The 27,558-nt window shown below is 39.0% G+C and overlaps 1 protein-coding gene across 1 annotated transcript; it reads left to right on the plus strand.

The window, feature by feature from the left end:
* Positions 1–158: 158 nt before the first annotated feature.
* LOC123037737 (nuclear hormone receptor FTZ-F1 beta) lies at positions 159–27,434 on the plus strand. The gene is given in 9 exon segments (XM_044459804.1): positions 159–241; positions 1,150–1,445; positions 23,293–24,560; positions 24,563–25,131; positions 25,425–25,721; positions 25,783–25,932; positions 26,009–26,111; positions 26,175–26,329; positions 26,393–27,434. Coding segments are annotated over 7 exon segments (2,481 nt in total). The 5' UTR covers positions 159–241; positions 1,150–1,445; positions 23,293–23,437; the 3' UTR covers positions 26,477–27,434.
* The last annotated feature ends 124 nt before the right edge of the window (positions 27,435–27,558 follow it).

Genomic DNA, 27,558 nt, shown 5'->3' on the forward strand with positions numbered 1-27,558 from the left:
TTAAACAGGGATACATCGATTTAAGTGAGTGTTTAATAAATACATATCAAGTGCAGTTCAGCTACCTTTCAACAACTATCTTAGCTATATATTGATTCGAGAGCTGGCAGCACTGTTCTTCGTTGTCAGCTCTGTCAGGTGGCAACGTTTTAGCGGGCGTAGGGTGGCAACGTTCGTCAGCAAAACAAACATTTTGCTTTTTCATAGCGAGTGGGACGGTCGTGCTGCGCTGGGAGCGACTGTAAGTGGAAAAGAGTGGCCAGGTCGCGTTTTGCCCGCCGACAATTTCCGTGAAATAAATCTGTGAATAAAACCCCAAATTCTGAACCTATTCGTTGTCAGCGAGAACGGGACGGAAAACCAGCGCCGGAGTTTTCGTGGCGCTCCGTTTCGCTTGCACCGCAAAGGTCGTTCGTTGTGGGTGTGTGTGTGTGTGATGAGGAGGGGAGAGTGTGAAAATCCACGCGAAACGAAACAAAGCTCACAAAGGCGTTGATTAAATTTTAAAGCTGCATAAGCATAACCAAAGCTAATTTTGTTAATTCGCGTAAAGTAGAAGAATAACGAGTGACTGGAGCGCGCAATAAGATAAAATTGAAGGTTATTCTTTGTGCGTGTGAGGAGGCGCGAGTGTGCCATTGTAAACAAAAAAGCAAGTGCTGAGCGGGGGAGAGAAAGAGCAGAAGAGAGCGGGAGAGCGGAGGGAGAAAGAGCGCACGCTCACTCGCACGAAGAAAGCAGCGCACAAAGCGAACGCTGAAAATGTCAATAAACTCTGCGAAAGGTGAGGAAAAACGCAACAAGAGCGCCGCGGTCGTGTAAAATAAAAAAAAACCCAAGCGGACAAGCGAAGAAAGCCGTTTAAAGAGAGAGGCAAGTGCCGAGTGTGCGTGTGTGTGAGAGTGGGAGAGCAAGAGCAAGAGTGTGTGTTGGATCTGATTGGACAGTGTGTGCAGAAAAGTCTTTCTGGTTACGATTCGCTTGCAACAGTTTCCGCGTTCGCAGCTCCAACAAGTTTCGTTGTTTTTTCGCGGCTGCATTTTGTTTATTTTATTGTCAATTTTCTGCCTCCGCCTCGTCCGCTCGTTAACCCATACAAGTGCAGTCGCCTTGCCGCTGGATGAGTAATTTACTGTTAATAATTCACAGGTGAAAAATCCAATTGGCGGCCGATATTTGTCGTGCAATATTTTTCTCGCTTCCAATTGGGCAAAAATTTACAAGAAAAGTTAAACGCTGAATTATACGCAGAAATTAAATGCAAATCAAATTTTTAAGTAAAATGTGAAAAACTAGATTGTGGGTTCTAAATCAAAAACCAAAACCAACGTTAAATACCCACTGGCTTGGGGTAAACAATTTTATCCAACACATCATCGAAAATCCAAAAGAATCTTGATAGACTGAAAAAGGGACAATTGGAATACTTCATTTATTTTGAAATGGTAAGTTAGACATTTGCAATAAGCATTACTATAAATACAATGTGCATCCGAGAAAATAAGAAAAAATCATACAAAAACAGTTTTACACTTTAAAAAACCACACTTTATTTATAATTTGTTGAAAATAAAGTTATCATTAGTTATGATAATATCTACTAAAGGAACGAACAAATTTTGAAATAAATAAATAAAGAAACATGAAAAATTCCGACAACAAATTCTTTAATTTTCGTAAAGCCTAGTTTAGTTTTTGAAAATATTGAAAGAGAATTTATTAAAACGTATGCCCATGATGTAAAAAATCTTCTAACCAAAATATATTATTCGGTATAATAAAAAATAACAAATTTTAATCTCTTCAGATAAAATGCGTTTGTATCAAAGAAAGTAGTTCAATCCAAGAGCAGCAATTCTAACCCCACTTCAGACCTTGCTTCATAAAACTCGTAAAGGCTATTCGTTCCCCTGAAATCAAAACAAATTAATTAACACCCCAATCTGCGGAAATATCGGAACGGGGGATTGGTGAAGTGACTGGCTGGACCACTTCACTTCATAAGCAGTGAAATGTAACGGCGCCGTTGGCCACTTGAACTACTTTCATAGGCGGAGGCTCTGGGCCGACTTTACCCCAACCCCGAATTCGGGCCCGAACTTGGCTGACTCACTCATTTGACATAAAATATTCAGGGGTGCCACTGAAATCATTTCAGCTTCAGTTCCGCTCCAACTCCATTCATCGGTGGCACAGACCTTGTTTTTCCGCTAATTAAAAATTGCAGACTATAAAATCAACTATTTGACTTAATACTTCTATAAAACTGAGTTGAAGAGAATAAAGAGAATTGCTTAATTTCTGAATAACCCTGTTTAATAAATTTTTACATTAAACGCGATAAGAAAAAAATATATATAAATAGAATCTTAAACAAACCGGTTAGTAATTTTGAAAAAAAATATAAAGACAAATATTTATATTTTATACTTTTAGGAAATATTTTTTTAACATAATTCTTATTCTTGGATGAGCCGGTTCTGACCGTCTTTATAGTTTAGTGGAAATTTCATTATGAAATAAACATTTGAGGATGCCTTCTGTGCATGTATGTAAGGATAAAATATATATTTTAGGATCAAAAAAAATTAAAAACATTAACAGTCAAGAAAAAGCTATTTAATTGTTACTTTGAAATAAGAAATATAGGCGTAGGTTTAAATTAAAATATGGGACGTATCGCATTGCAGTATATCGATACTAAAATATCGGCTTAATTCTCATTTATTGCTTTTTTTTGCCCAGAAGCCAATATGTTTACTTTTTTGCTGAAACTATAAAAAAAATTGAATAACTTAATGAACAACTAGTCTTATTCGGATATTTGAAGTTATCGTCAGCAATGCAATCAATACGAATTAAAAACATGGTTTTCAATAAAAAATAAATTAAAGAAACTTTTCTTCTTTTTATTTATGCAGCTAAAAAATGGGGTATTTGTTGTAAGGCTTTTTAGAATTTTCTTCAATGACCATCTTAGCTAACTTCTGAATGTTAAAGTTGTAACACCGGTTTTATTGTTAATATGTTTAAAAGCTATTACTATTATTTTTAATGAACCAAGTTTTGTACTGCAGAAAAACTATGTTTTTGATATCTCTTATAATGGTTTCTAAAGGTATGCAATATACAACATATTTGTATATTCCAGAAGTACCACAGATTCATTGCTCTTCGACACTTTTTTAAAACCATCTACAGCTTTCAATATTGGCATATAGCTTTAACCGATGTAATCCCATTTTTTAAAAATAATTGTTCTGATTTTAAAGCCAAATGTTTTTCTTAGTGCAGGCCACCGGAAATTGTTTCGACAACGACTGCGAAAAAATGAGAGCAAAGTTTGGTTTGATCAGAGAGTTTCTGAGGAGAATAGTTGGCTAAATAAGGCAGTGCAAGACTCCAGACTCTGAACAATATGGCCCAGGCACGTTTTGAACTCTACCACACATTTCTTGAGCCGCGTCTTTGGCTCTTTCTGCTTTCGCGTGAGGCTTGACCCAGAAAAATCGAACACTCGCCAATTCTGCGGCTGATGAGGTTGAGGTTGGGCCAAATTTGGTGCTTCGATGAGCTCCACGAGAGGGACTGTCTCATAAACCATTTTAAATGTCGGGCTTATTATTATTTTGACTGCGACGGCTTGCGGTTTTTTTGTTTATTGGCTGTTCTTATTTCGCTGGTTCGCTCTTTAGATGCGGTTGCAGTTTCAACTTAACTCTTTTTATTTTGTAAGCTGGGCTTATGAACTCTTTCCCCCCTCTTCCCTACTTGTCTGAAGGTTAACCGCGAGTTTTGTAAGTTGATTGGCTCCGGTTTATCCACAACGTCCGCTTGTTTATGTTCTTGAACTCTTTTTAAGTGTGTGCGGCCTCAGACCTTAATTTACAACTTTCGTCGTCTTAACTTTGCGGAGGGTTTGATTGCCGACCGCTTCTAAAGAAGTCGCGGATCTGGTCCATTTTAATGGGGCGGAGTTGCAGCTGATTTTCGGAAACGTAACGTCATTTTGGCGAATGAATGATCGGTTTGTCTTGAAGTACTCCATATCTTAGTCTTCGGCTTATTCAGGTAGGGAATGTTTGGTACTAAAATGTATTAAGTTAACTTGTCCATAAACTAAAAACACAAACACAACTAAACACATAGTTTAGTTAGACTCCTATATATACCGCTTGGGAGATCATAACTTGTCTAGATATATCTTATGTCGATCTTGAGCTGCCGCAACTTATGCTATTTTTCGTTCGTCTGTTAGGTGCCAGCTGTTAACCGGTTTTGGAACCTGCCTTCGGGCGTACCCACCGCCACCGATTGCCCCGGATTCCTATGCCCCCTTGCCGTTCAACCTCCCACTTGCAATATATAAATTTATACATGTTCTTCGACGTCCGCCTGTTCCTCTCCCTGGCTTTGACTCTGACTACTAATTAGCAGTTAACAATTGCAACATTGACCTCCTCACCATAATTCTTTTTCTCATTCTAGTTTGCAAGCCACGAGAATAGCGAGAATGCTTTTTGCTTTGTTCCATTGTCTATGGCGAAAGATTTAACTAAAAGATACAAAAACATGGCAGCAGGTTTACCTTGTTGTAACCTCGCCAAGAACTCCAGGTGAAAAGGCAGAAAAAGAAAAGAACCCAACCTAGCCCAAGTTTTCCTTTGTCTAACAACGGGGAGAGAGATGAAGGGTAGCTCTGCTACCGCAACACAGTTGCTTGACATTTCTAAGACTTTTAATAATTTTCAGGAACCCCTTTTTGCTTGGTTCAGATGTTCGTAATGTTGGCCGAATCAGATACCAAGAAATGAAGATTGAAGTTTTAAGCCTATTTAATTTGATTTAAAAAATATTTATAAACTCTTGCATATTTACAATTTTTTCTCGATAATAATTCGATGGCATTTATGTGGGTGCAGTTTAATAGTTTTAAAGTTTTCAGCTTCCAAATTCCAGCGCAGACATCTTAAGATAATAAATTTAGGACGAAAAGTTTCCTTTATTTATAACCAATATGAGCAGTGAGTATTTATTTTTATGTGCAATTTTTGACCATTTGCAGTTGCCTGTTGTTGCTGTCGCCCTCTCTCTGTTCTTTTTTTTCGCATTTTGTTTGATTTTTGCAACTGGTAACTTTAACGATTGCCATAACTGTGGCAGCCGTTGGCTCGGTTGCCGTTGTGTGCTGCCTTTGCCGTTTTTGTTTCGTCTATACGTGTCTTTATAAACATGATCACTTTGGCCGATTTCTTGGCTTGACTCGGCACTTTTCAGTTGGTGGTAGAAGGTGATGCGGGGCCACTGAAAAAGACGAAAAACATGTTGCCCAAATGTTGTTGCTGCTGCAGTTGCATTTACAAGCAACCCACTGTTGTTGTTGTGGATGGTTGTGCAACAATTGGAAGCATTTTCGACTGCCGTTGAACTTTTGTTGGAAACGGAAAAAGAATATATGCCGCGTTAAAAAAAAGTTTTGAAATTCTATATCAATCAGATCACGAAGTGTTTTAAGTTAATAAAAATTGGTTGGTTATACCCTTGTACATGGTCTTATTATTATGGTCATAAGTTTGTAACGCCTTTCCGATGATATAAACTACATAAATTTCTGATCAGCATCAATATTCCTCGTTTTTTTTTATATTTCATTTTCGGATACCTTGATTGTAATAAAAATCGGATTACTTTATCCCATTTTCACTGCCATATTAATCTCACAGTCTAACCCTTATAAATAAATTTGATTATTTGCACATCGATTAAAAGATGTATAGGAACGATTGGGTAAAATTTTGTTGTTTGAACACAAGTTGTACAACAACATTCTATAACATTCGTAGTCCCATCGGCAACATTTTTAATTTTTTTCATATAGTTTTTAAAAAATTAAAATCGTTATAAAATTAATCAACCAGTGGTTTTTGTTGTGTATAATTAATTAAAATAAAAAATATTTACTTTTCAGTGTTCGGAATTCCTTTACAATGGGAGCTATTTTTAGGAATCTTAGTAAAAATGATCTTGGTTAAACCCTTTTCTAAGTTTTCAATATATTTTTTAAAATCAATTAATTGATTAGGCTGAAAGTATTTTAATAATAATATTACGATTTTTGAGAAAGCTTTAAGCCGAGCTATACCGCTTATCAAAGCAGACAGTCATAATCATCTTAAAAATTATCGGTATAATCTATGTATAAATATAAAAATGTACCTTAAAAACCTTTCTACGTCTATTAATTAATTGAGAAGTGCTTATTGATTTTCAATAAAAATTGACACAAACTTATCACCACACCCTCACCAATATTAAACAAATTCGTCCCTAGTGTCAGTCATTTAATTAAGGAGAAAATCAGCGCAAAGTCTACAGATTGAAAGAAATAAATCAATTGTGTTGTTTATTTATTTATATCACTGAAGGTCAGCTAATAAATCCCCGAAAACAACGCCAAAGGAGCTCAAAAAAATCAGGGCCCGGGTGAGTCAAAATGAGCATTAGCAAACTTAATTTATGCTAAGAATAAAGAATAACTTGATGATGAATAAGAACAAGCTGGTTCTGCTCGACTTGGCTGGTGGGATCAGGCTCGACCTGACTTGGGTCCGTGAACAAGAAATCGATAAAAATCTCATCAAGTTAAGCAAAACGATAAAAATTGATTGGCGCATGGCTCCAGACTAACGCCTTTAAAGGCCGGCCCCTATATTACGGCTTCAGCTTCGGCTTCAACTCGATCTTCAGCTGCGACCTAGGCTTCTCGACTGGGAAGAGAACTTGAAAAGAACTTTCTGTACAAAACCAGTCAATAAAATGTTTTTAGAAACTATTCTAATGCGACGTAGAGGCTGGCCAAGTCGGGCTAAAGACAAATTGAACCGAGCTTGGGGAGCTTCTCTCTTTTTTATCTGCCGTTTTTGCTTCGCCACATACTGTCGTCTGATGACTAATCACTTGAATATTGCCAACTGAAGACGGAGGTTCTGGCTCGAGTTTGCTTTGAATTTTGATTTGCATGTATGCCCTGATAAAAAGTGTTTCGGATATTCGATTGATTATCGATTGCAACTCTAACATTACTTTCCACATGGCGGAAAATAAATAAAAGAAAACAAAGCGATTTTTCCTCACTTTGTAAAGATTCTATTAAACAAAAAAGTGTGAATTTTATTTTGAATTAAGAAGAACTAAATAACCTGAATAGGTAGGGTATGGATTCTTCACTCTGAATCGTTTGCTGTGCCTTTTGTTTGGTCCTCTTGGTTGCTTTGCTTGATTGGTTCCACTCATTCCTTTCTTTCCACCATTGCTCCCCCGCCAGAAAAACTCGTTTCTTCCTGCTTCAGGTTTCTTTTCGGTTCTCTTTTTCACAGTGACTGTTTTCCTCTGAGCTTTCCTGAGCTTTTGGATTGTTGTTTTATAAAACATACGACGCGTGCATTACGACTCCTAGCTTCAGTTGACACTGCAAAAACGGGAAAAACTTTTAATAAAGTTAACAGAAAATTTAAACAAAAAATATAATGCTTTCGATTAACCTGGGTCAACAGTATCAACTATAATACCGAGCCCTTCGGTAGTGATTAAGTTACAAATATTTAATAGTTGTTTGTATCAATCCCTTGAATTAAATACTAAACGCTTACCGAAAAGAAGTTCAGTATATCTTACAGTGGCTCTCAGCTTATTTGAATCGCCAACTTTCAAAAACTTAATCAGCCTATAAAAACTGAAAAGAACAAGTAATTAAAATTATTATTAATTTCTTCTAGGTATTCCTACATCTGCAAGAATAATTTTTAAAAATTAAGAAATAACGAAAAAAACCATAAAAAAAGGAAACATTGTTTGAACCACGTTATAAATTCAAATCAAAGATAAAGTTTATATCCTTTTTCTGTGGTTTTTTCGATAATTTATAAGAATTTGTTAAATAACATTTTCCTTCAGTTCTTATAGTTGATAGTTAGTATTTCAAATAAGCTGTGAGCCACTGTGTATAGATTTAAAGTAATATTTAAAACAAATGATTTTTTTAAAAAATCAAAACAAGATACTTAAATTGTAAAAATCTATGCAAAAAGTAATTAAAATTTGTTTTCCAAGGAGCAGGCTTAAACTTGTAATTGTTTCACCGTTCTTTGGGTTTTATTGGCCAGAACTTTTTTTGTCAAGGAACTTGTGTTTTGGTATAAAGTTATTTATTTTAGATCTAAGCAGACTTTTGACTTTCAGTTGGCTAGTCTTCTAACAACTAAAAAAAACAAGACAAACAGTCAGATCAGAACATTAGACAGCCAGTCGAACAGGTTGACCCAGCACGGTTTTATGTATATTGTATCATCCTTCCAATCTCGAATGGCGGGACTGTCGCAGAAAAAACTATTACATATATATATATATACATTTATGTACAAAAGAAATTACCACATTCAAATAAAAAATACGCCCATGAGCATTGATAATCACAGAAAGCTAAGAACGTGGTATAGTGGTCTCTGCGAATATTTCCCCTCTACAGAAAGTCAAGCAACGACCTTGGGAAGTCGTCTATAAAATTAATTTGAGTAACAAAAAATCGATATTCTCTTTTTGGAAAATAAATCAAAGTAACTAAAAATTGCTCATCTCTTTTTGGGATATGAATCATTATACGGCATTCATATAATGTAATAGACTTCTAGCTGATTTACTTTAACTTCCTCCAGGTAATTGGCAATTGTCGCCAACTATCTAATGATAATCTCAAGTGAAATGAAATAAATATTGCCAATATTTGACAGATAAGGCAGGCAGATAAGGCAAACACCTGTTCCCTTTTTGTATGCCTCAAAATTATATCACGTCCTTGGTGGCAAATGTTGCTTGTAGAGTAAACGACGTTTGGATAGTTAACAGACAAATTCATAAATTTCGAAAAAGGTTTTTTATAAAACAAGAGAGAACGAAAACTTCAGCAAGCCGAAGCTTATATACCCTTGCAGTTATTACAAAATAACTAAATTTCGATTTCTATGCCTATATTACTAAAAACAATGAAGATTAACGATTTAGCGCTGCATTTTGCCATCATTTCTATGGTAGTTATAAAGCGTAATTCTGAGATAGTAAATAATTCATTTAATTTAATTTAATAAAAAGAAAAACAGCAAAATACAAATTTTTTCATATTAATTTTTTAGTTTTTCTATTTTGGTATTTAAATCCGCAATAAAAGTTTCAAGCAGATAGCTTTAAAACTGAGGGGCTAGATCGACTCTCCTGGTGATGCTGATCAACTTTATAGGATTGGAAATGTCTTATTCACTGAGTTGCAAACTTTTGACTGAAATTATAATACCCTCTGCAAGGGTATTTTTGCGGAATTTTTATATCCGTTACACATAGAGTAAATTGGTGTGTTGAATTTGTTGGAAAGTTTGTAACAGGTAGATGCGTTTCCGAATGTATAAAGTAAAGTTATAGAGCATTTTAAGTGTTAATTATGACGTCATTGCGCATTTGAAAATGGGGTTCATATATTTGAGAGAGCGAAAGACAGAGCGAGATAGCTGGTGGACAAGGGTGCTGCTCGCTCACAGCTTGTGGTGTTTGTACTGTAGTTCGGCAGATGGCGCCTCATAAAATTGATTTATTTTGGAATTGGTTAGCTGAGTAACGGGTATCTTATAGTCGTGGCACTCGACTATAGCGTTTCTCCCTGTTTGTTTTAGCTTCAAGAGTATATAATCTTTGGCTTGGGGAAATTTTTTGTTATTTTGATTATATCTGTTTGTTGTCAATCTGGGTGCACCCGTGGTAATATTGCGCTACCAGTTTCTTATCTCGTAAGGTGTTTTTTGCAAATTTCTGAGGTGATATATTCCATTTATTTACGAAGCTTACAATTTCAGAAATACGATTTTAATTTTGTATGGCAAGATTCAATAGCTTATATTTTTTACAATTATAAAAATACTTTGCTTATGAAAATATTGCTTCCATAGAAATTATCGGAAAAGTTATTGGAAAATCACTATAACTTTACTAAACTGTACTCATTAAAATTGATATATAGTAGTTTTACATTTTCGTTAAAGCTGCAAGGGATTCATATGTATTTATCGGTAATCTAAGAAATTATTCCTAATATACAGTGGCTCACAGCTTATTTCAACCAGTGCTCAAGTAAAACTTTAAGTCGCTGTATTTGCCAAATTAAGAGAGATATTGGAACACTTTAAACGCAGATTTATAGCTCTGTATTTTAACTTTTATTTCATGAATTCCTAAATTTTTAAATATTTTTGTAATATTTATTTTGATTTTAAGACTCAAATAACAGGTAAAATGAATGCCACAGCTTATTTCAACCAGCCCTTAAAAGTATATATTTTTTAAAGATTAAGAACTAAAAATGATAAAATAATATTTTGTATGACCAGCCTTCGTGTAAACAATCATTTTAAGTCTTTTTGCGATTGATTCGACCAATTTTTAAGTCACTTGGGGACTCATTTTGGCCCCTTCTTCGAGTAATGCGTTTTTTAGGTCCGTTTGACGCTTTCGAATTTTTCTGTCCAATATAGCCCATCAATTATCAATTATATTATTATCTGGAGACCAGGCTGATGGTTTCATGGTATGCGGGCAATTTTAAATGAGCCATATCGGCAGAGTTCCCGATGTGTGCTTGGGATGATTGTCCTGATAAAATCGGAATTTATCACGAATTCCCAGATTTTCTCCACTTTGCACCAAAATGGACTTCAATATGCTTAAATTAAGAGTTTTTTTCATTGTTGTGTCCACCAAATCCAAAATCCCGGCTCAAGCTGCCGACATACAGGCCCAAACCCACCACCAGGCTTGACCATTGCCTTTAAATATTTTGTATGCAGCTCTATCTTTGGTTTTCGCCAAGCATAAGAAGCCCCATAAGATCCAAAAATATTACATTTTGACTCGTCGGAAAGTATTACAGTGTTCCAGAAGCTGGAATCCTTATTCAAATGCTCCAAAGCGACTTAAAGCTTCACTTTTGATACTATGTGCATTTGAACCGCAAGCATGGTGGTGGGATCGTCATGGTTTGGGCCTGTATGTCGGCAGCTTGAGCCGGGATTTTGGATTTGGTGGACACAACAATGAAAAAACTCTTAATTTAAGCATATTGAAGTCCATTTTGGTGCAAAGTGGAGAAAATCTGGGAATTCGTGATAAATTCCGATTTTATCAGGACAATCATCCCAAGCACACATCGGGAACTCTGCCGATATGGCTCATTTAAAATTGCCCGCATACCATGAAACCATCAGCCTGGTCTCCAGATAATAATATAATTGATAATTGATGGGCTATATTGGACAGAAAAATTCGAAAGCGTCAAACGGACCTAAAAAACGCATTACTCGAAGAAGGGGCCAAAATGAGTCCCCAAGTGACTTAAAAATTGGTCGAATCAATCGCAAAAAGACTTAAAATGATTGTTTACACGAAGGCTGGTCATACAAAATATTATTTTATCATTTTTAGTTCTTAATCTTTAAAAAATATATACTTTTAAGGGCTGGTTGAAATAAGCTGTGGCATTCATTTTACCTGTTATTTGAGTCTTAAAATCAAAATAAATATTACAAAAATATTTAAAAATTTAGGAATTCATGAAATAAAAGTTAAAATACAGAGCTATGAATCTGCGTTTAAAGTGTTCCAATATCTCTCTTAATTTGGCAAATACAGCGATTTAAAGTTTTACTTGAGCACTGGTTGAAATAAGCTGTGAGCCACTGTATGTACTATATATGGACTGGGCTTATTTCTACAATTTCAATTTTCTTACATTTTAGGATTTTTGTATTTAATGTGGTTTTTTGGGTGTAGAAAAGGAACAAAGTCATATAATTACCAATTGAAGCAGTTTATAGTAATGACCGTTCGCAATTTGACCATGAACCTTTTTGTTGGAGGTTCAAAAAGTTAGCAATTTTACAAAATAGCCCAAACTATAAACACACTGCTGGGAAATGAGGGGTGAATGCGAATGGAGGGAAAGAAGGCGATTGGAGCCCATGAGCCTTGGGGTTGAAGAACTTAACTCCGTGAAACAACGACAAAGGCAAAAAAACAATAAAAATAAGCTCGAAGAACAGAGAGAAAAAGAGATCCATTGCTCACATTTGTGGCACAAACAAGACATCAAGAGCCAGACATGGGACACAGAAAGAAGAGGAGGAGAAGATGGGGCAAAGACCATCGAAACACGACGTGGAGAAGTGGACAAAAGAAAGGCCAAATACGTTCAAACATTGGCAGCAAAAGAAGAAGTAGCACGACGACTTGTTGCCAAGACATAAAAAACTGAAACAAAAGCAAATGTGACGAAGAAGAGGAAGGCACGAAGGAGAAAAGTGAGAGAGCCAAAACAGTAAAAAACAAAAAAACACGTCATGCTGACTGCCTTTGCTTACCTATGTATGTATGTATGTATAAGAACACCTTCCCACTCCCCTTCTTTGGTTGCTCCGCCTGTGCCAAGAACAAGTTGTAAATGAGGCAGAAAAGCAACTGAAAGACGAGCCAGCGAATGAACTGAAGAAGGAAAAGCCAAACACACAGAGAGAGAAAGAGAGAGAGAGAAAGAGAGAAAGAAGGGTCATTGGCGGCCGTTGACTTTGTCTCGCTGATGACCTTGCCCGAAAAATGTAATAGTAATGTGAAAAAAACACAAAGAAGGGTAGCTGCAAATGCACACACACCACTGCAGCTGAAGAAGAAGAAGAAGCAGAAGATTGGGGAGCTACGGGCATGCAGCTGTTGACAAAAGAGAAGGAGAAAGAGGGGCGAGATAACGAAGAGGGGGATTTTTGGGCACAGGGCCAAGGCGAATGGAGCAACGGAACTTTTCAATACCAACGAGTATAAATAAAACAAATTGAAGAACAGTAGATACCGGTTACATGAAATTTCTATTTTCTATAGATAGACAAAAATGTGCAAAGTTTTACCCACACAAAAAAACGTTTTATAATTAATAAAAATATTAGTACATGTATTTCGTTGCTGTTCGGCTTACAATTTTATAGTAAATATCGTAAAAAAAAAAGTTACTCCACATGGCATGTGTTTTATGTATTACATATATTATACTGTTTTGGATCAAATAATTTTTGAAAATGGTAATTGCCTCGTTGCCAGAAGCAGTTTTACTATTATCGTATGTTATATACATATGTATATACTATGTACCTTTTTTCGAGTAGATTCATTAATTTAAAGTAAGGTTAGTACTTAAATTTAGTGATTAAAAAAATACTGAAAACACAGTTAATTAACCAGTATCCATGGGCTGTAACATTTTCATTTTCGAATAAAAAAAAAACTATTTAATTTAATACATACATTAATGTTAACCACCGACCGCTCTCCCACCTCCCATTGATTTGACAACCGTTCTAATTTATCGATTACACAACAAACACTATAAATTGCAACCTGCCGAAAACAGTTTGATCAACTTAGCCAAAACTCAATAGATGCATCTAACTTGGTCAACAGCCGAATGCCAGCACGCATGCAGGGTAAATTGCAATTCAAGCAAGAATACATAGCTCAACTGCATTTGGTTGAATGTGATCGTAACCACCTTGCCCAAAAAAAAAACTTGCTAGTAATTCTGAATTTTTTATCCACCATTTTTTTCTTGCTGTTGGTTAGCCTCGTACACTTGAAGTTTTCTCGTTCGCATCGCCCGGCTGGCTTTTGATATTAATTAAACGCACGCAGCCGAGCCGGGCCGCAGTCGTATATGTATAGAGCCACTGCCGGCGGCAACTGCACCAAACCTGCAATATGCCCACCCAGCAGCAGCATCGTGCTTAAACGAGTTCCAAGAGCGCTGCAGCCCAGACCAGCTTCAAAATAAGAAGAAACAAGAAAGGAAAGCTAGCTTCGGGCGGAGCCGAAGTTGATATACCCTTGCAGAATATTCTATAAATTATATTCTCCCAAATTATTCATATGATGCATTCTTAATACTCATAAAAAGTCCCAAAATCCTAACTTTAAAAACACCAAAGTTATGTCATTTCCAATCGTTCAGTTATATGGCAGCTATAAGATATAGTCGGCCGATCCTTATAAAATTTGGTAGGTCGGATTGATTAACCAAATATAAAATCCATAGATGATCCCAGCTTCCTAACTTTACAAACACCAAAGTTATGGCATATCCGATCAATCAGTTATATGACAGCTATAGGATATAGTCGTCCGATCCTTATGAAACTTGGTAGGTCGGATTTATTAGCCAAAAATAAAACCCATAGAAAATCCCAACTTCCTAACTTTAAAAACACCAAAGTTATGGCATTTCCGATCGTTCAGTTATATGGCAGCTATATGATATAGTGGCCCGATCCGGCTCGTTCCGACTTATATACTACCTGCAATAGAAAGACAACTGTTGGGAAAGTTTCAAGCAGATAGCTTTAAAACTGAGGGACTAGTTTGCGTAGAAACGGACGGACAGACGGACAGACTGACAGACGGACGGACAGACGGACGGACAGACGGACATGGCTAGATCGACTCTCCTGGTGATGCTGATCAAGAATATATATACTTTATAGGGTCGGAAATGTCTCCTTCACTGCGTTGCAAACTCTTGACTGAAATTATAATACCCTCTGCAAGGGTATAAAAAAGGAAGTCGATGGCAGCTTTTAATTTTCTGTGCGTCGCCTTGCTGGTGGGCGGTCGTCGCGAACGGTCGCTGCTGCTCCACGCAAGGGCGAACACTCAAAAAAATGTTTGCTTCTTTACGCTCTTGCATTGTTATGCACTACTTTTGCAACATTTGCTGTTAATACTAGTATAATAAATCTTGTATTGCTAGCGAAGAATCAGTAAATATTTTCCATAAAAGAAGTGATAAACAAAATCGAACTCCAGATAAAATAATGTATTCTCTAACCTGAATTCAGACTTGATTTTGCAACCATTGTTTTCTATTTTTTCCTATTGTGGCTATGTATATACTATTTTGATCTAATTAGCGTTTTCAAGATTGCCCCTAACTTTCAAACTTATTTAGAAAAGTCTTCCTGAAACAGACAGACGGATTACTACTCTCCTGAAGATGTTGATCAAGAATATATATACTTTATTGGGTGGAAATTATCGCCTTCTCGCCGTTAGAAGCATAATTAGACTTGACCAATGGTAATCCCATGTAGAATATTCATATGTAAAACAGCTGTGCTCAGGCCTATGCCAGCCTATTATGGAACTTTTAGCACTCACAGCATACATATAACTCAAACAATAGTACACATTCTTTTTTATGTCGATATCCGCTGCTCAAAAAACCAAGTAATCCAACAACAATTTCTATAATTAATTTGTCCATATTATTGTTTGTATTTGTGCTCTGCCTTAATATGGAGCACCCCTTTTGTCAAGTTAGAAAATACAATACCAAAAAAATTATTTAATTAATTAATAAGCTACCAGTTTTATTCCTTATGCAATAAGACCTTTTAAAAGAGTTCTGATCTAAAGTTCGAAAAAAAGCAGCCGTGTGATTTAAAGCCATAAATATTATTTCTAGGTAAGAACCGACTGGCTGATAATCCGGGAACTGATATTCAGAATATTTGTTGCTTGCTTTTTAGCAACATGTCTGCATTTAAGAGCAACATTCGCGACGACCTTGAGTCCGGCGGAGCAACGCCGACAGCTGCAAACAAGTTAAAAACGAATAAAAACAAAATAAGAACAAGATTTATAAATAAACGTTTGTGAGCAGAATGAATTCCCCACTCCCGTTCTCAGTTATCTTCTGTTGATATTGATAGTGCGGTGGAGCTCGATTATGGCGATGGAGTGAAGGCCTCGCTGATAAGGCCGCAGATGACGGAAAATGGAAATGGAAATGCACTAATGTTCTGCACATGAGCGCGCCATTCTTAACATTGTAATAATAATAAAAAGGAATGATGCAGCACAAAATAAAACAAATAACAAAGCGCAAGCGTAACATTTCCTGTTTGTCGAACGGTAAATTGTAATTGCCATGCAGACGACGAATACCTGCCTGCAACATTGCAATTGCCCGAAAATCTCCGGGCTCCCCAACATGAAGGTGGCAGTTGCAAGTTGCAAGTTGCATGGAGGAGCTTGGGGCTTTTAGGCTCTCGGAATGTGTCTGGGTCGTTAGATTGGTCGTTCCGCTGCCTGCTATACACGGCTGCAAAGTTGGCTAAGTTGTCTTGTCTTCTGGTTTCTTGAATAGGCGACCAAACTTGTTCGCTTTGTTTATCTGCTATTTGCGCCGTACACAGGACAAATTAATAAAGTTGAATATGAAACGGTATCAAAGATATCACAAAATGAATCAATTAGTTGGAAGCCCGTTTAAAAATTTGAAGAACAGACACTTATCTCGGATATTATATAAAAACCAAGTGTTTCCCACTCAATATTATTGCCACAATAGCAATTTCAGTTGGTTTATAATCCCCCACAGCCGTTCGCCAATAAGAATCTTTGATTTTAGGATCTAAGGATGGAGTATATTTTGGTTAGGACACTTGACCGTTATTATTTTTTTATTTTGAAATATTCAATTTCCTCACGTTTTATTTTGAAACAGGAACACAATTAACTATTTTTCCAGTGGAGCTATTGCACTAGTACCGGTTTTCTGTGTATTTTTTCCCCCATTTGCTGCTATTACAAGGCAACCGTGGGCATATCGATGCCAGACAAGAGACGCGACTTGACGCACCTGTTGAAAATCAAGTTCTTTCAGTTGTCAGCATACATATGCATACTTATAGGTATATAGAAGTTAATACATTGCAGCACTCAGTTTTCATACCCGTTACTCGTGGAATAAAAGGGTTTATTGTATTGGCACAAGGCTATGTAACAACCTAAAGCGATACGATTAGGGATGTTTTTTTCCGAACATCAATGTTTCACTTTTTGGAGAAATTACTAAATAAATGTGCCTATTATTAACAAAAACAAAACACTTATTTTAATAAAATTTTACGCAACATATATCGAGACTTTTAATATATCGATGTTGGCAAACATTGGTGTTAAAACACTTTTTTCACTATCGAAGCTATTTTCTTTTAAGGTGTAATTAGAAATTAGCATATAATATAATAATTAGCGTAGAAACGACTCTCCTGGTGATGCTGATCAAGAATATATATATTTTATAGGGTCGAAAATGTCTTCTTCACCGCTTTGGAAACATTTGACTGAAATTAAAATACCCTTTGCGAGGGTATACAAATTAAATGATTGGAATAATGATTTAAATAAATTTGTTTAATATTTTTGAGTTTATGTTAGTTAAGACGCCACATCCTAAGATGTCTAATAGGAGTTCAACATCTATATCTTATTTCCTCAAAAAATATTGACCCGATAGATTTAAAATGGACACTTTTAAGGATTGGAATTCGTTGCATTCGCCCATACCCTATTACAAATTTAAGACTACCAGCTTCCTTGCAGCTCCATAGCGCACCTCTTTGTCATGTCTAACCTGTTGGCTTTGGCAGCACAAGTGTTGCAATTTGTTTGCCATTTTCCATAAGGCAATTTCTGTTGCACATTATGCTAATGACCTGCCGCTGTTCCCTTCGTCGTTTCCCCTCTCCAACACCTCGCCCAGACTCCTCGGGTCGAGGTGATTAATCAAAAAGCTCGCAACACTCGGCGAGACCATGGCCACATAGAAAAAATGTTGCCCCATTGCCTGGTAATGCAATTTGCAATCGTTAGACCCGTAGTGTGTGTCTCAGCCAGAAACATTACATACCTCCTTTTTGTCAATTGGCGAAATGTTTTAAAAGGTGTTTGTATCTGTATCTGTATTTGTTTGTTCGTAGTTTTGGTGTGTCTTTGAGGCGTGCTAAAAATGCTTAGAAGTTGAAGATTTTATTTTCGCATAAGTTATAAAATCAACAGGGATGTGTAAGAATATACATTAATCAATTGTTTTACTTAGATTGAATAAAAGTAATAAAAAACCCATTTTCTATTTTTAACAGTTAGTTTCAATGGGAGCTAAAGAATATACGTATCCCACTTTATACGATTTAACCCAATTCCTTTTTGACTTTGCCTTCAAAATTGTAAGTATTTTGAGTGGAAGTACAACTGCGCGCATTTCGCCATCTATTTGGATTGCTAAACTAATTAATAGACGAACTCTTATCTACTTGTAAACGCGAACCTGATTTATCGGTTTAATTTATCGGAAAGCCGAATTAGTCATTGTTTAAGATTTTTTTCGTTCTATATCTGCAGGGCTATATAAACTTGGGCTGGCCGAAGTTAGCCAACACCCCCTAAAACCACCCATCCCCTCTCAATGCGGGATGCCGTGGTCCCCAATTATAAAACCCTACCAACCCCAATTTGTGGGGTGCTTCTGCTGTCGTTAACTGTAAACAGATCTGCAATAAAAAGTGTGCCCTCGCCGCTTTCATGTTACGCATAATTGAAACGAACTTCCTACTCAGTGGGCAAACTCCGACGTCAACAACGATATCATCCACCCCACAGAGAAGGGTCGAGGTCGCAAGGGACCAGACGAACGGGGAGGCCAGTGCCACCCCCGAAGCTAATGCCCCACAAAGCATGTCAATGCCATGAATATTATTGACATGAATTTCCACCCACACAAATGCCAAACTCTCCACAGAGCCGACGAGTACGCCATATTCTTTTCAAGGGAGCACATTTCCGCGAAAGCAGAAAAGAACGCAATGGGAAAAACCTGAAGGTCAACCCCTTTGCCACAGCTCTGAGGGGAGTTTTCCGTCTGGTTGAAGTTGCCTTCGATGGGCTGTCAAACTCAGAGCCTGATAAAAATCGATAAACGACATACAGCCAACGCGGAATGGGCGATGGAGCCTAACCCCGTTGAGCTTATGGGTGGGTTCTCGGCCAGCGGACTTGTCGTTCACCTAGCTTGCCCCCACATAAATGCCATTACCGAGCTGAACTCGACTTTCTGGGTTCTGGAATGCTTTATTCAAGGGGCTTGCCAAATTGCAGTAAAAGTGCATTTGCGGCATGCCGAACTTGGGGTACCCTTTAAACTTAACTATAAATAATTGGGCTTTAGAAGCCTTTCTTCCAATTGTAAATGCTTAATTAAGAGAAATACAAAAACCCATGTTTAGATTGCAATGATTTTGAACCTCTTTTGAATTTGTAAAGTAGAAATGTTGTCCATATTTTGATATATGTATCTCTAATGAATTAATTTTAAGGAACAAATTTCCTAAAATGTAGACTTCAATAAGAAAAGTAGTAAGGAAATAGTCAATAAGGGATTACCTAAAATACAATTTTAGTCCATTTGGAATTTTCGTAAGTCATAAGTAGATTTGTCGGAATTTCCAGACTCAAAGTCACGAAAGTCGCGATAAGAGTCGAGCAGTTTCACGCAATTAGAGTGGGAATACCTAAAACTAAGGCCTGTTTTCTCGTTCCTACTTTTATTTTATTTCCAAAGTAGTTCAACACAACTGCACCACGAATTAGTGTTCATAAAGACTTAAAAAGTGCATTCAATTCGAATATTTTATACTTTGACAACGTTTTTCTCAAAACTGGGACGTAATGAAGAGATTCCAGTTTCGAGTAAGTAATTCTGTTAAAATAATTAGAGTTAGTACATACACCTTCTTTTAACAATGGAAAAACATCAGCAACATAATTTTTTGTTGTTTTAATTTTATAATAAAAGATTACTTTTTTTAAGTTATAAAAATATCAGTATAAAATTAGTATATATTTTCACATATTGTAAACTTTTTGTTCTTTGAGGTGAATGAATTAACTTTTTTTATCAGCTCTAAGAAGTTGGGTCGACTAAAATCGAATTTTTTGAAATTTGAATGAACCTATCCTTTGCCCACTTTAGCTTTCCAATCTGAATTTTTTTACTCACTTCTGCATTCATACATACAGATGTACATGTGTACATATATTGTGAGATGAAATGTAAACTCAGAGCATTAGCACTGCTATACTCCCACCCAAGGCCGAATTTCATCAATCGGTAGCCCCTCCTGAACACCAAACTCCAAGTTTAAGAACACTTCCGCCTGAGAGGCCCTTAAACTCTGAGCAACAACAACAGTGCCCCATCTGTGTGGGTACAGTTCTATTTCCAACAGGGGCGAAAACCGGAAACCGAGAAGCCGAAAGAGAAGCCATCATCGAACCTCGCTTGGCTGCATTTGCCGGCCCTAAGTGCCCTCAGACCAGGTCCATAGTATGAGTACTTCCCTGAAAGCCAGAACATGGAAATCATCAAAACCAAATGCTGACCACTCAATTTCTGCGTCCCTCTCCCAACGCTCTCTCTTCTGCTTATGTGGCGCACCCACGCAACTTAGCTCTTTCTTTTTTCATATACATATGCATGCATATATGCACATACTTACATATGCATATGTACAACCCATTTTGTTTGTTTTGTTTGTGCTAATTTTTCACACACACTCTTGCAGTACGTCCCCAAGAATATTTCTGTTCTTTCTCTAACCCCAAATATAAAGACAATAACAACGCTCTCTCTCTCCCTTTCTCTGCCCCTCTTTTGTCACCGGCGGCGCATGTGTGCGTCTTACTCTGCCTATGTGTGATTCTCTCTCTTCTTAAGTGTGGGTGTGTGTGTGTGGAGCTGCCCTCGTTGCTGCGTCTTCTTCTTCGTGGCTTGCTTCGCCGCCGCCGTCGTCGACGTGGTTGTTGTTGTTTTATGCAAGGTCGTTTGCGTACAAAATTCAACATTATTTGAAGGTCGTCCTTTGCTTGTTCTGCGTTCTGCGCGTCGCTTCTTACTCGTTCTCGCTCTCTCTTTCCCAGCCGGCTCTTTCTGATTATCCCTCTCAGTCGCTGTCTTGGTTTTGTCTTGGCGCAGTGCGTTGGTTGTTGTCTCTGCTAAACATAACGAATTCTTATTGGGGGTCGATTAAAATCATTTACAAATGTTGGCGCAATTCAAGGGATACCCGGTATTCACTGCAATGCATTGCATGCGTTTTCTTGGATTGCATAGTTTTTCTATGGAAGCAAACTTACTAAAAATACTATTTAAATTAAATGCACTCTTAACTAAGGAAAAGAAAAGCAACTATACGTACATATAAAAGTAGTTGTGCTCCTGCAGTTTTAGCAAATTATCTGTACAGCTTGAATATACATTTGAGAATCCTGCCCCAGATTAAACATTTTGGCCAATTTGCGTTTGATTCACTGCATTTCAAAATTCCAAATAAGGGCTTGTACTCAGGTCAAAAACATGTTCGTCTGGCGTAAGATTTTAAATTCTATAGTGTTTCCAGATTTTAAATGGTTCATCCGAAATAAAACTTGCTAAAATGCTCGAACAGAAAAAATAGTTCAGAGACCGACTTTTTAGGAATGATTACAAAAATCGAGTTTTCGTACCACAAAAAGGTGACAGTAAATTTATGCAGAGGCCTAAATGTTATCACTACGTTCATCACAAATCGTTTGAAAGTCTTTCAGCTACTGTGGAAATATAAGAATACTGAATAGAGTAATGATTCTAAGAAGTCTAAACTTTTTTGTGTCTTGGTTCACGGTGCGCCAGAACCAGTTGGGAACTATAAATGTAGGACTGGGAGAAAGTCCAATAAGTTGTATAGCTCCTTTACAGTAAACAAAAAAACAACTATAGAAATGTGCAAGATGCTACGAATAAGTAAGCAGTAGTACAAATTATAACAAAAGAACAAAAACGTTTTCTGTTTAGTGACACTAAAGTTTTGGGGCTACATTCTATAAATATTGAATAAATGGAAAAAAATAATTTAAGCAATTGCGTTAGAGTGGGCATAAAATATTCTAGCGCTGCTTAGTTTCCGAGATATGGACCTTATATCTAGCCGTGATCTTGATCAATAATATACATATATGCTTTATAGGGTCCAACAGTCTTCCTTCTACCTGTGGCCTGCCCCTACCGAATACAATATGCCCTAAAAAATATGGTGTTTTGCTGCGATACCCATTCTTTTAGTTTTTTTCATCGTTCTGTAGGGTAAACAACTTATTTACAATATAAAACATTTCTTTAATTTTTACCGCTTGTCTCCCAATAAAACTTGATTTAATCCCGAGATAAACATTTAAAGTCAAATCCAAAAGTCTATCCCGCATCATACGTATGTACATATGGGTCCACTAAAAACCGGGGGTCAGGCACACTTGCGTGGCGCTGGGTTATTGTACCTTAAATTTATTATAATTCCCATCCAATCCCATCCATCGACTTTCCGCCTCTCCCGGTTGGCCGATTGCTTCATAGCTCCGACGTTCCATCGCCGCGGGTCGATGACATTTTTCGTGCCTGGCCATTGCCTATAAGTTGAGTATTGCCTCAGCCATTGTTTGTGCTCAGAGCTTCACTAAAGTGAGGCTGATAAGAAGAATGGACAGAGCGAACTCGTATACGAGCGGTTCTTTAAAAGCCGGCTCGCGAGTCAGCTCAATTAGCATAAGTGGCGGTTGATGGCCGGGCAAGGTCGCCGTGGTGGGTGGCTGTTGGGTGGCATTGACCTCATTGTGGTCGGCCCTCCCGCCATCCTATAATAGGCCTTTGTTCGTGTTGCTAGGCGCTCAAGAGTCCGAGAAATCCGCTTACAAAGCAGACTGAGTCACTGCCGAAAGGTTCGCGAGAAACGATTTAAATAGAGATAGAATAGAGAAGCGCGAATAGAAAAAAATTCCCAAGCGAAGGTGCCGAACTTGAATCAAACTCGTTTTTAATAGCATTGGAAGGGGCTTACAATGTGATACCCTGTAATACTCGGGCATAAATAAAGATAATACATTAATGTCTAAGGTTGCACAACTAAATTTAAATTTAAAGCAACTTTGAAAGTTTTCATTCGCCGAAAATTGGCCAGTTTCATTGTTTGAAACTTTTCCCAAATTGCAGAGTTCAATGTATTGATACATATCATCCGAAACCATTATTTTGTTGTTGCTCTTTTTGTATGCATATCAAATTTTTTAAAACTTTGACTATTAATTTAAATGAAAATATTTGGCTTTAAAATAAATTTATTGCACAAATAAACAACCTTTATACCGTTGAGAGTTAGGCTATCTAATTTTACCTAATTGACGTCCACTGTACCAACATAATTAAATACGTTGTCTTTAAAATCAGTGCTCTACTCTGCACCGATTTCAGAATCGCATATAACTAACGTGGTTTATCCTGTCTTATCATTCAAGTTTTACAACACAATGGAACTGCATCAACGACACCTCTCCAATTTTTACAAATTGCACAACTGAGAATCAAAAGTCTTTGATAAATAAGTAAACCATAAGAAACAGAAGATCGCGGCCACCGACTCACCATTGCTGCAGATACAACATGCCCAACATGTCCAGCATTAAAGCGGAGCAGAGTGCTCCAATGGGAGGAAGCGGGGGCTATCAACTGCCAGTCAACATGTGCACCACCGCCGTGGCGGCCTCGACGACCACGCTGGGCGGAGGAGCCACTGGACCAAGGCACAACGTGTCCGTGACGAACATCAAGTGCGAGCTGGACGAGCTGCCCACGCCGAACGGCAACCTGGTGCCGGTGATCGCGAACTACGGGCACGGCAGCCTGCGGATCCCGCTGAGCGGTCAGCCGAGTCTCGAGGAGGAGTCTGACTCGGAGGCGGAGCTGGCGAACATCGAGAGCCTGAAGGTGCGACGAAGGACGGCGGCGGACAAGAACGGACCGCGACCCATGTCCTGGGAGGGCGAACTGAGCGACGCGGAGGCCAACGGCGGCGAGGAGTTGATGGAGATGGAGCCGACGATCAAGAGCGAGGTGGTCGCCGCCGCCGCATCCGCGCCCCTGCAGCCCGCCTGCGCCCTGCAGCCGATCAAAACAGAGCTGGAGAACATCGCCGGCGAGCTGCAGCAGCAGGGCAAGTCCTACCCCATGTCCAACTCCCACGCACAAGCCCACGCCCACGTTCAAGCCCACTCCCACTCGCACTCCGCCTCGAAGATTAAGCTGGCGCCGACGCAGAGCGACCCGATCAATCTCAAGTTCGAGCCGCCGCTGGGAGACAACTCGCCGCTGCTGGCGGCACGAAGCAAGTCCAGCAGCGGAGGCCACCTGCCGCTGCCCGCGAATCCCAGTCCCGACTCCGCCATACATTCCGTCTACACGCACAGCTCGCCCTCGCAGTCGCCGCTGACGTCGCGCCACGCCCCCTACACGCCCTCGCTGAGCCGCAACAACAGCGACGCCTCGCACAGCAGCTGCTACAGCTACAGCTCGGAGTTCAGTCCCACCCACTCGCCCATCCAGGCGAGGCACGCCCCTCCCGCCGGAGCGTTGTACGGCAACGGGGGCGTACACCACCACAGCGTGCTGTACCGCCCCCTGAAGGTGGAGGCCTCGTCCACGGCGCCGTCGTCCGGCGGGCAGGAGGCGCAGAACCTGAGCATGGACTCGGCCTCCAGCGGGATGGACGCGGGCGGCTCCTCGCACCCGCCTCGCCGGCGGGCATTTCACGCCAGCAGCTGATCAACTCGCCGTGCCCCATCTGCGGCGACAAGATCAGCGGCTTCCACTACGGCATCTTCTCCTGCGAGTCCTGCAAGGGCTTCTTCAAGCGCACCGTGCAGAACCGCAAGAACTACGTGTGCGTGCGGGGCGGACCCTGCCAGGTGAGCATCTCCACGCGCAAGAAGTGTCCGGCCTGCCGGTTCGAGAAGTGCCTGCAGAAGGGCATGAAGCTGGAGGCGATTCGGGAGGACCGGACGCGCGGCGGCCGTTCCACGTACCAGTGCTCCTACACGCTGCCCAACTCCATGCTCAGTCCGCTGCTCAGTCCGGACCAAGCGGCAGCAGCGGCCGCCGCAGCAGCGGTGGCTAGTCAGCAGCAGCAGCAGCAACAGCAGCGACTGCATCAGTTGAATGGCTTTGGAGGCGTACCCATTCCCTGCTCGAGTTCCCTGCCCGCCAGCCCCAGATTGGGAGGAGCTTCCATCAAGTCGGAGGAGGCGGCGGAGACGGGCAAGCATGGCCTGCGAACCGGAAGCGTGCCACCACTACTGCAGGTCAGTCCTCCAGCTCCGGCTTAATAAATAGAATGGTGAATAGAAAGAACGAAGCACCTGGCTTGCAGTTCTTAGACTTTGTCTATATTTTTTGAGTAACATGCTGACTAGACTGGAAAGTAACAACGTTTTTAATTATTGTGTAAAGACTACATACCCACCTACTGCAAAAAAAAAAGCCTGTTGAATACATTTTAAATACATAGCTACATATTGGAACTTTGGTTTTGTGCCTATAGAGCCAATTTGCTCGCAGTTTGCCGTCTTACTAAAATCCTTATCGACTCTTCCAGGAAATCATGGATGTTGAGCATCTCTGGCAGTACACCGACGCTGAGCTGGCCCGTATAAACCAACCGCTGTCGGCATTCGCCTCCGGCAGCTCGTCCTCATCCTCGTCGTCCGCCGCATCCTCGGGCGCCCACGCACAGCCGCAGCTGACCAATCCACTCCTGGCCAGTGCCGGCCTCTCGTCCAATGGCGAGAACGCCAACCCCGATCTAATCGCCCATCTCTGCAACGTGGCCGATCACCGCCTCTACAAGATCGTCAAGTGGTGCAAGAGCCTGCCGCTTTTCAAGAATATTTCGGTTCGTAAAGGGATTACATGGACACTCCTTGAATATCGTTGTACATTTCAATCCATTCCAGATCGATGACCAGATATGCCTGCTCATTAATTCGTGGTGCGAACTGTTGCTCTTCTCCTGCTGTTTTCGATCAATCGACACTCCCGGCGAGATTAAAATGTCACAAGGCAGGAAGATAACCCTATCGCAGGCCAAGTCAAATGGCTTGCAGGTGAGTTACGCCTTAAACTTATAAAATAAGTTAAATTCACCCCAGTAACACGAATATAACCGCTTATTTATTGTAGACCTGCATTGAAAGGATGCTCAATCTGACGGATCACCTGAGGCGATTACGCGTTGATCGCTATGAATATGTTGCCATGAAGGTGATAGTGCTGCTGCAGTCGGGTAAGAAGTATAATTACCTGCCAAATTGACCCCAACGCTAATCAAAGAAGTGTGTCCCCTCAGATACGACGGAGTTGCAGGAGGCGGTGAAGGTGCGAGAGTGCCAGGAAAAGGCGTTGCAGAGCTTGCAGGCGTACACCCTGGCCCACTACCCCGACACGCCGTCAAAGTTTGGGGAACTACTGCTGCGTATTCCTGACCTGCAGCGAACATGTCAGGTGAGTGTGGTGTTATGCATATTAAAATGTTACTCTGTGCGAATAATAAATGTTTTTTTAAAGCTGGGCAAGGAGATGCTGACGATCAAGACTCGGGATGGCGCGGATTTCAATTTGCTAATGGAGCTCTTGCGCGGGGAGCATTGACAATTGATTACAGAGATAGAAATCTGCTGCCGTTGGCAAAACAAGTTTTACATATTTAGTATTAGATACATATATTTTGGAGATAAGTTCTTTAGTTGTAAGCTCTGAAAACATGTGCCTAAAAACCAAAGCCACGATAGCAGCCACATCAGGCCCACTGGTCGAGATTGAATCTAAGCGCAAGATTGCCAAATTTTTACACCAATATATATTTTGATATAAGCCATGTGCAGGGCCCTAGATTGCTGTTGTTGTTGGCTAGAGTTTCAGTAAGAAAAGTATATATTGATTTTGCTATATATACATATTTGACTTATGTATAGTGTAAACTAAAGCACACATGGAAAATGAAAAGACTAAAAAAATTTATTTAAAAAATTACTTTTACTATTACGAAAGGATAAAAACGAAAAGGCATAAAAAACACAAAGGCATAAAAGTTAATTTAGAAACATCAGCTAGCGACATTTTTATACCTACCTACATAACGGAAATTATTCAATGTATTTTTAATGAATGCCAAAACCAATTTGGTTTGAAGGAGAGCTGCTGAAATTTTCGATAATATCTCTATATATATTCATTATTAGCAAACAGATAATGAAATCCCATTTTTAAATGTTGTAGCATTTAGTTTTAGTGCAATTTCACCCATGTCTACATATATTAAATATATATCTTCAACCAGATATCTATGTTCGCAAACCTTATACAACAAAAGACCACTCGAAATCGCCATCCTGGTTGGCTAAGACTATTCCAGTTATGCTGATTGTTGCATAAAAAAAAACACAAGTACATACATAAATCAAATGTATCATTTTATACTTGAGGTTAAGTTTTGTATTAATTTCTGTTTTATAATTATTTTTATTATGTAAATCTTACTTAAATAGCTGAAGCAAATCCTGCAACAGGATTCAAAACACGTAAATACACAAAACAATATAAAAAATCATTTTTTGATTATATCTAGATAGTTGTTTCCTGCATATGTGTGTGTGTCTATATGTGAGTAAGCTTATTGTAAAACTTCCTGCCCCACCAGAAAATTCACACGCAACAAAAAAAGAACATTAAAT

The sequence above is a fragment of the Drosophila rhopaloa genome, unplaced genomic scaffold (genome assembly GCF_018152115.1).
Source record: "Drosophila rhopaloa isolate 14029-0021.01 unplaced genomic scaffold, ASM1815211v1 contig_2, whole genome shotgun sequence".
Classification (NCBI taxonomy): domain Eukaryota; kingdom Metazoa; phylum Arthropoda; class Insecta; order Diptera; family Drosophilidae; genus Drosophila; species Drosophila rhopaloa.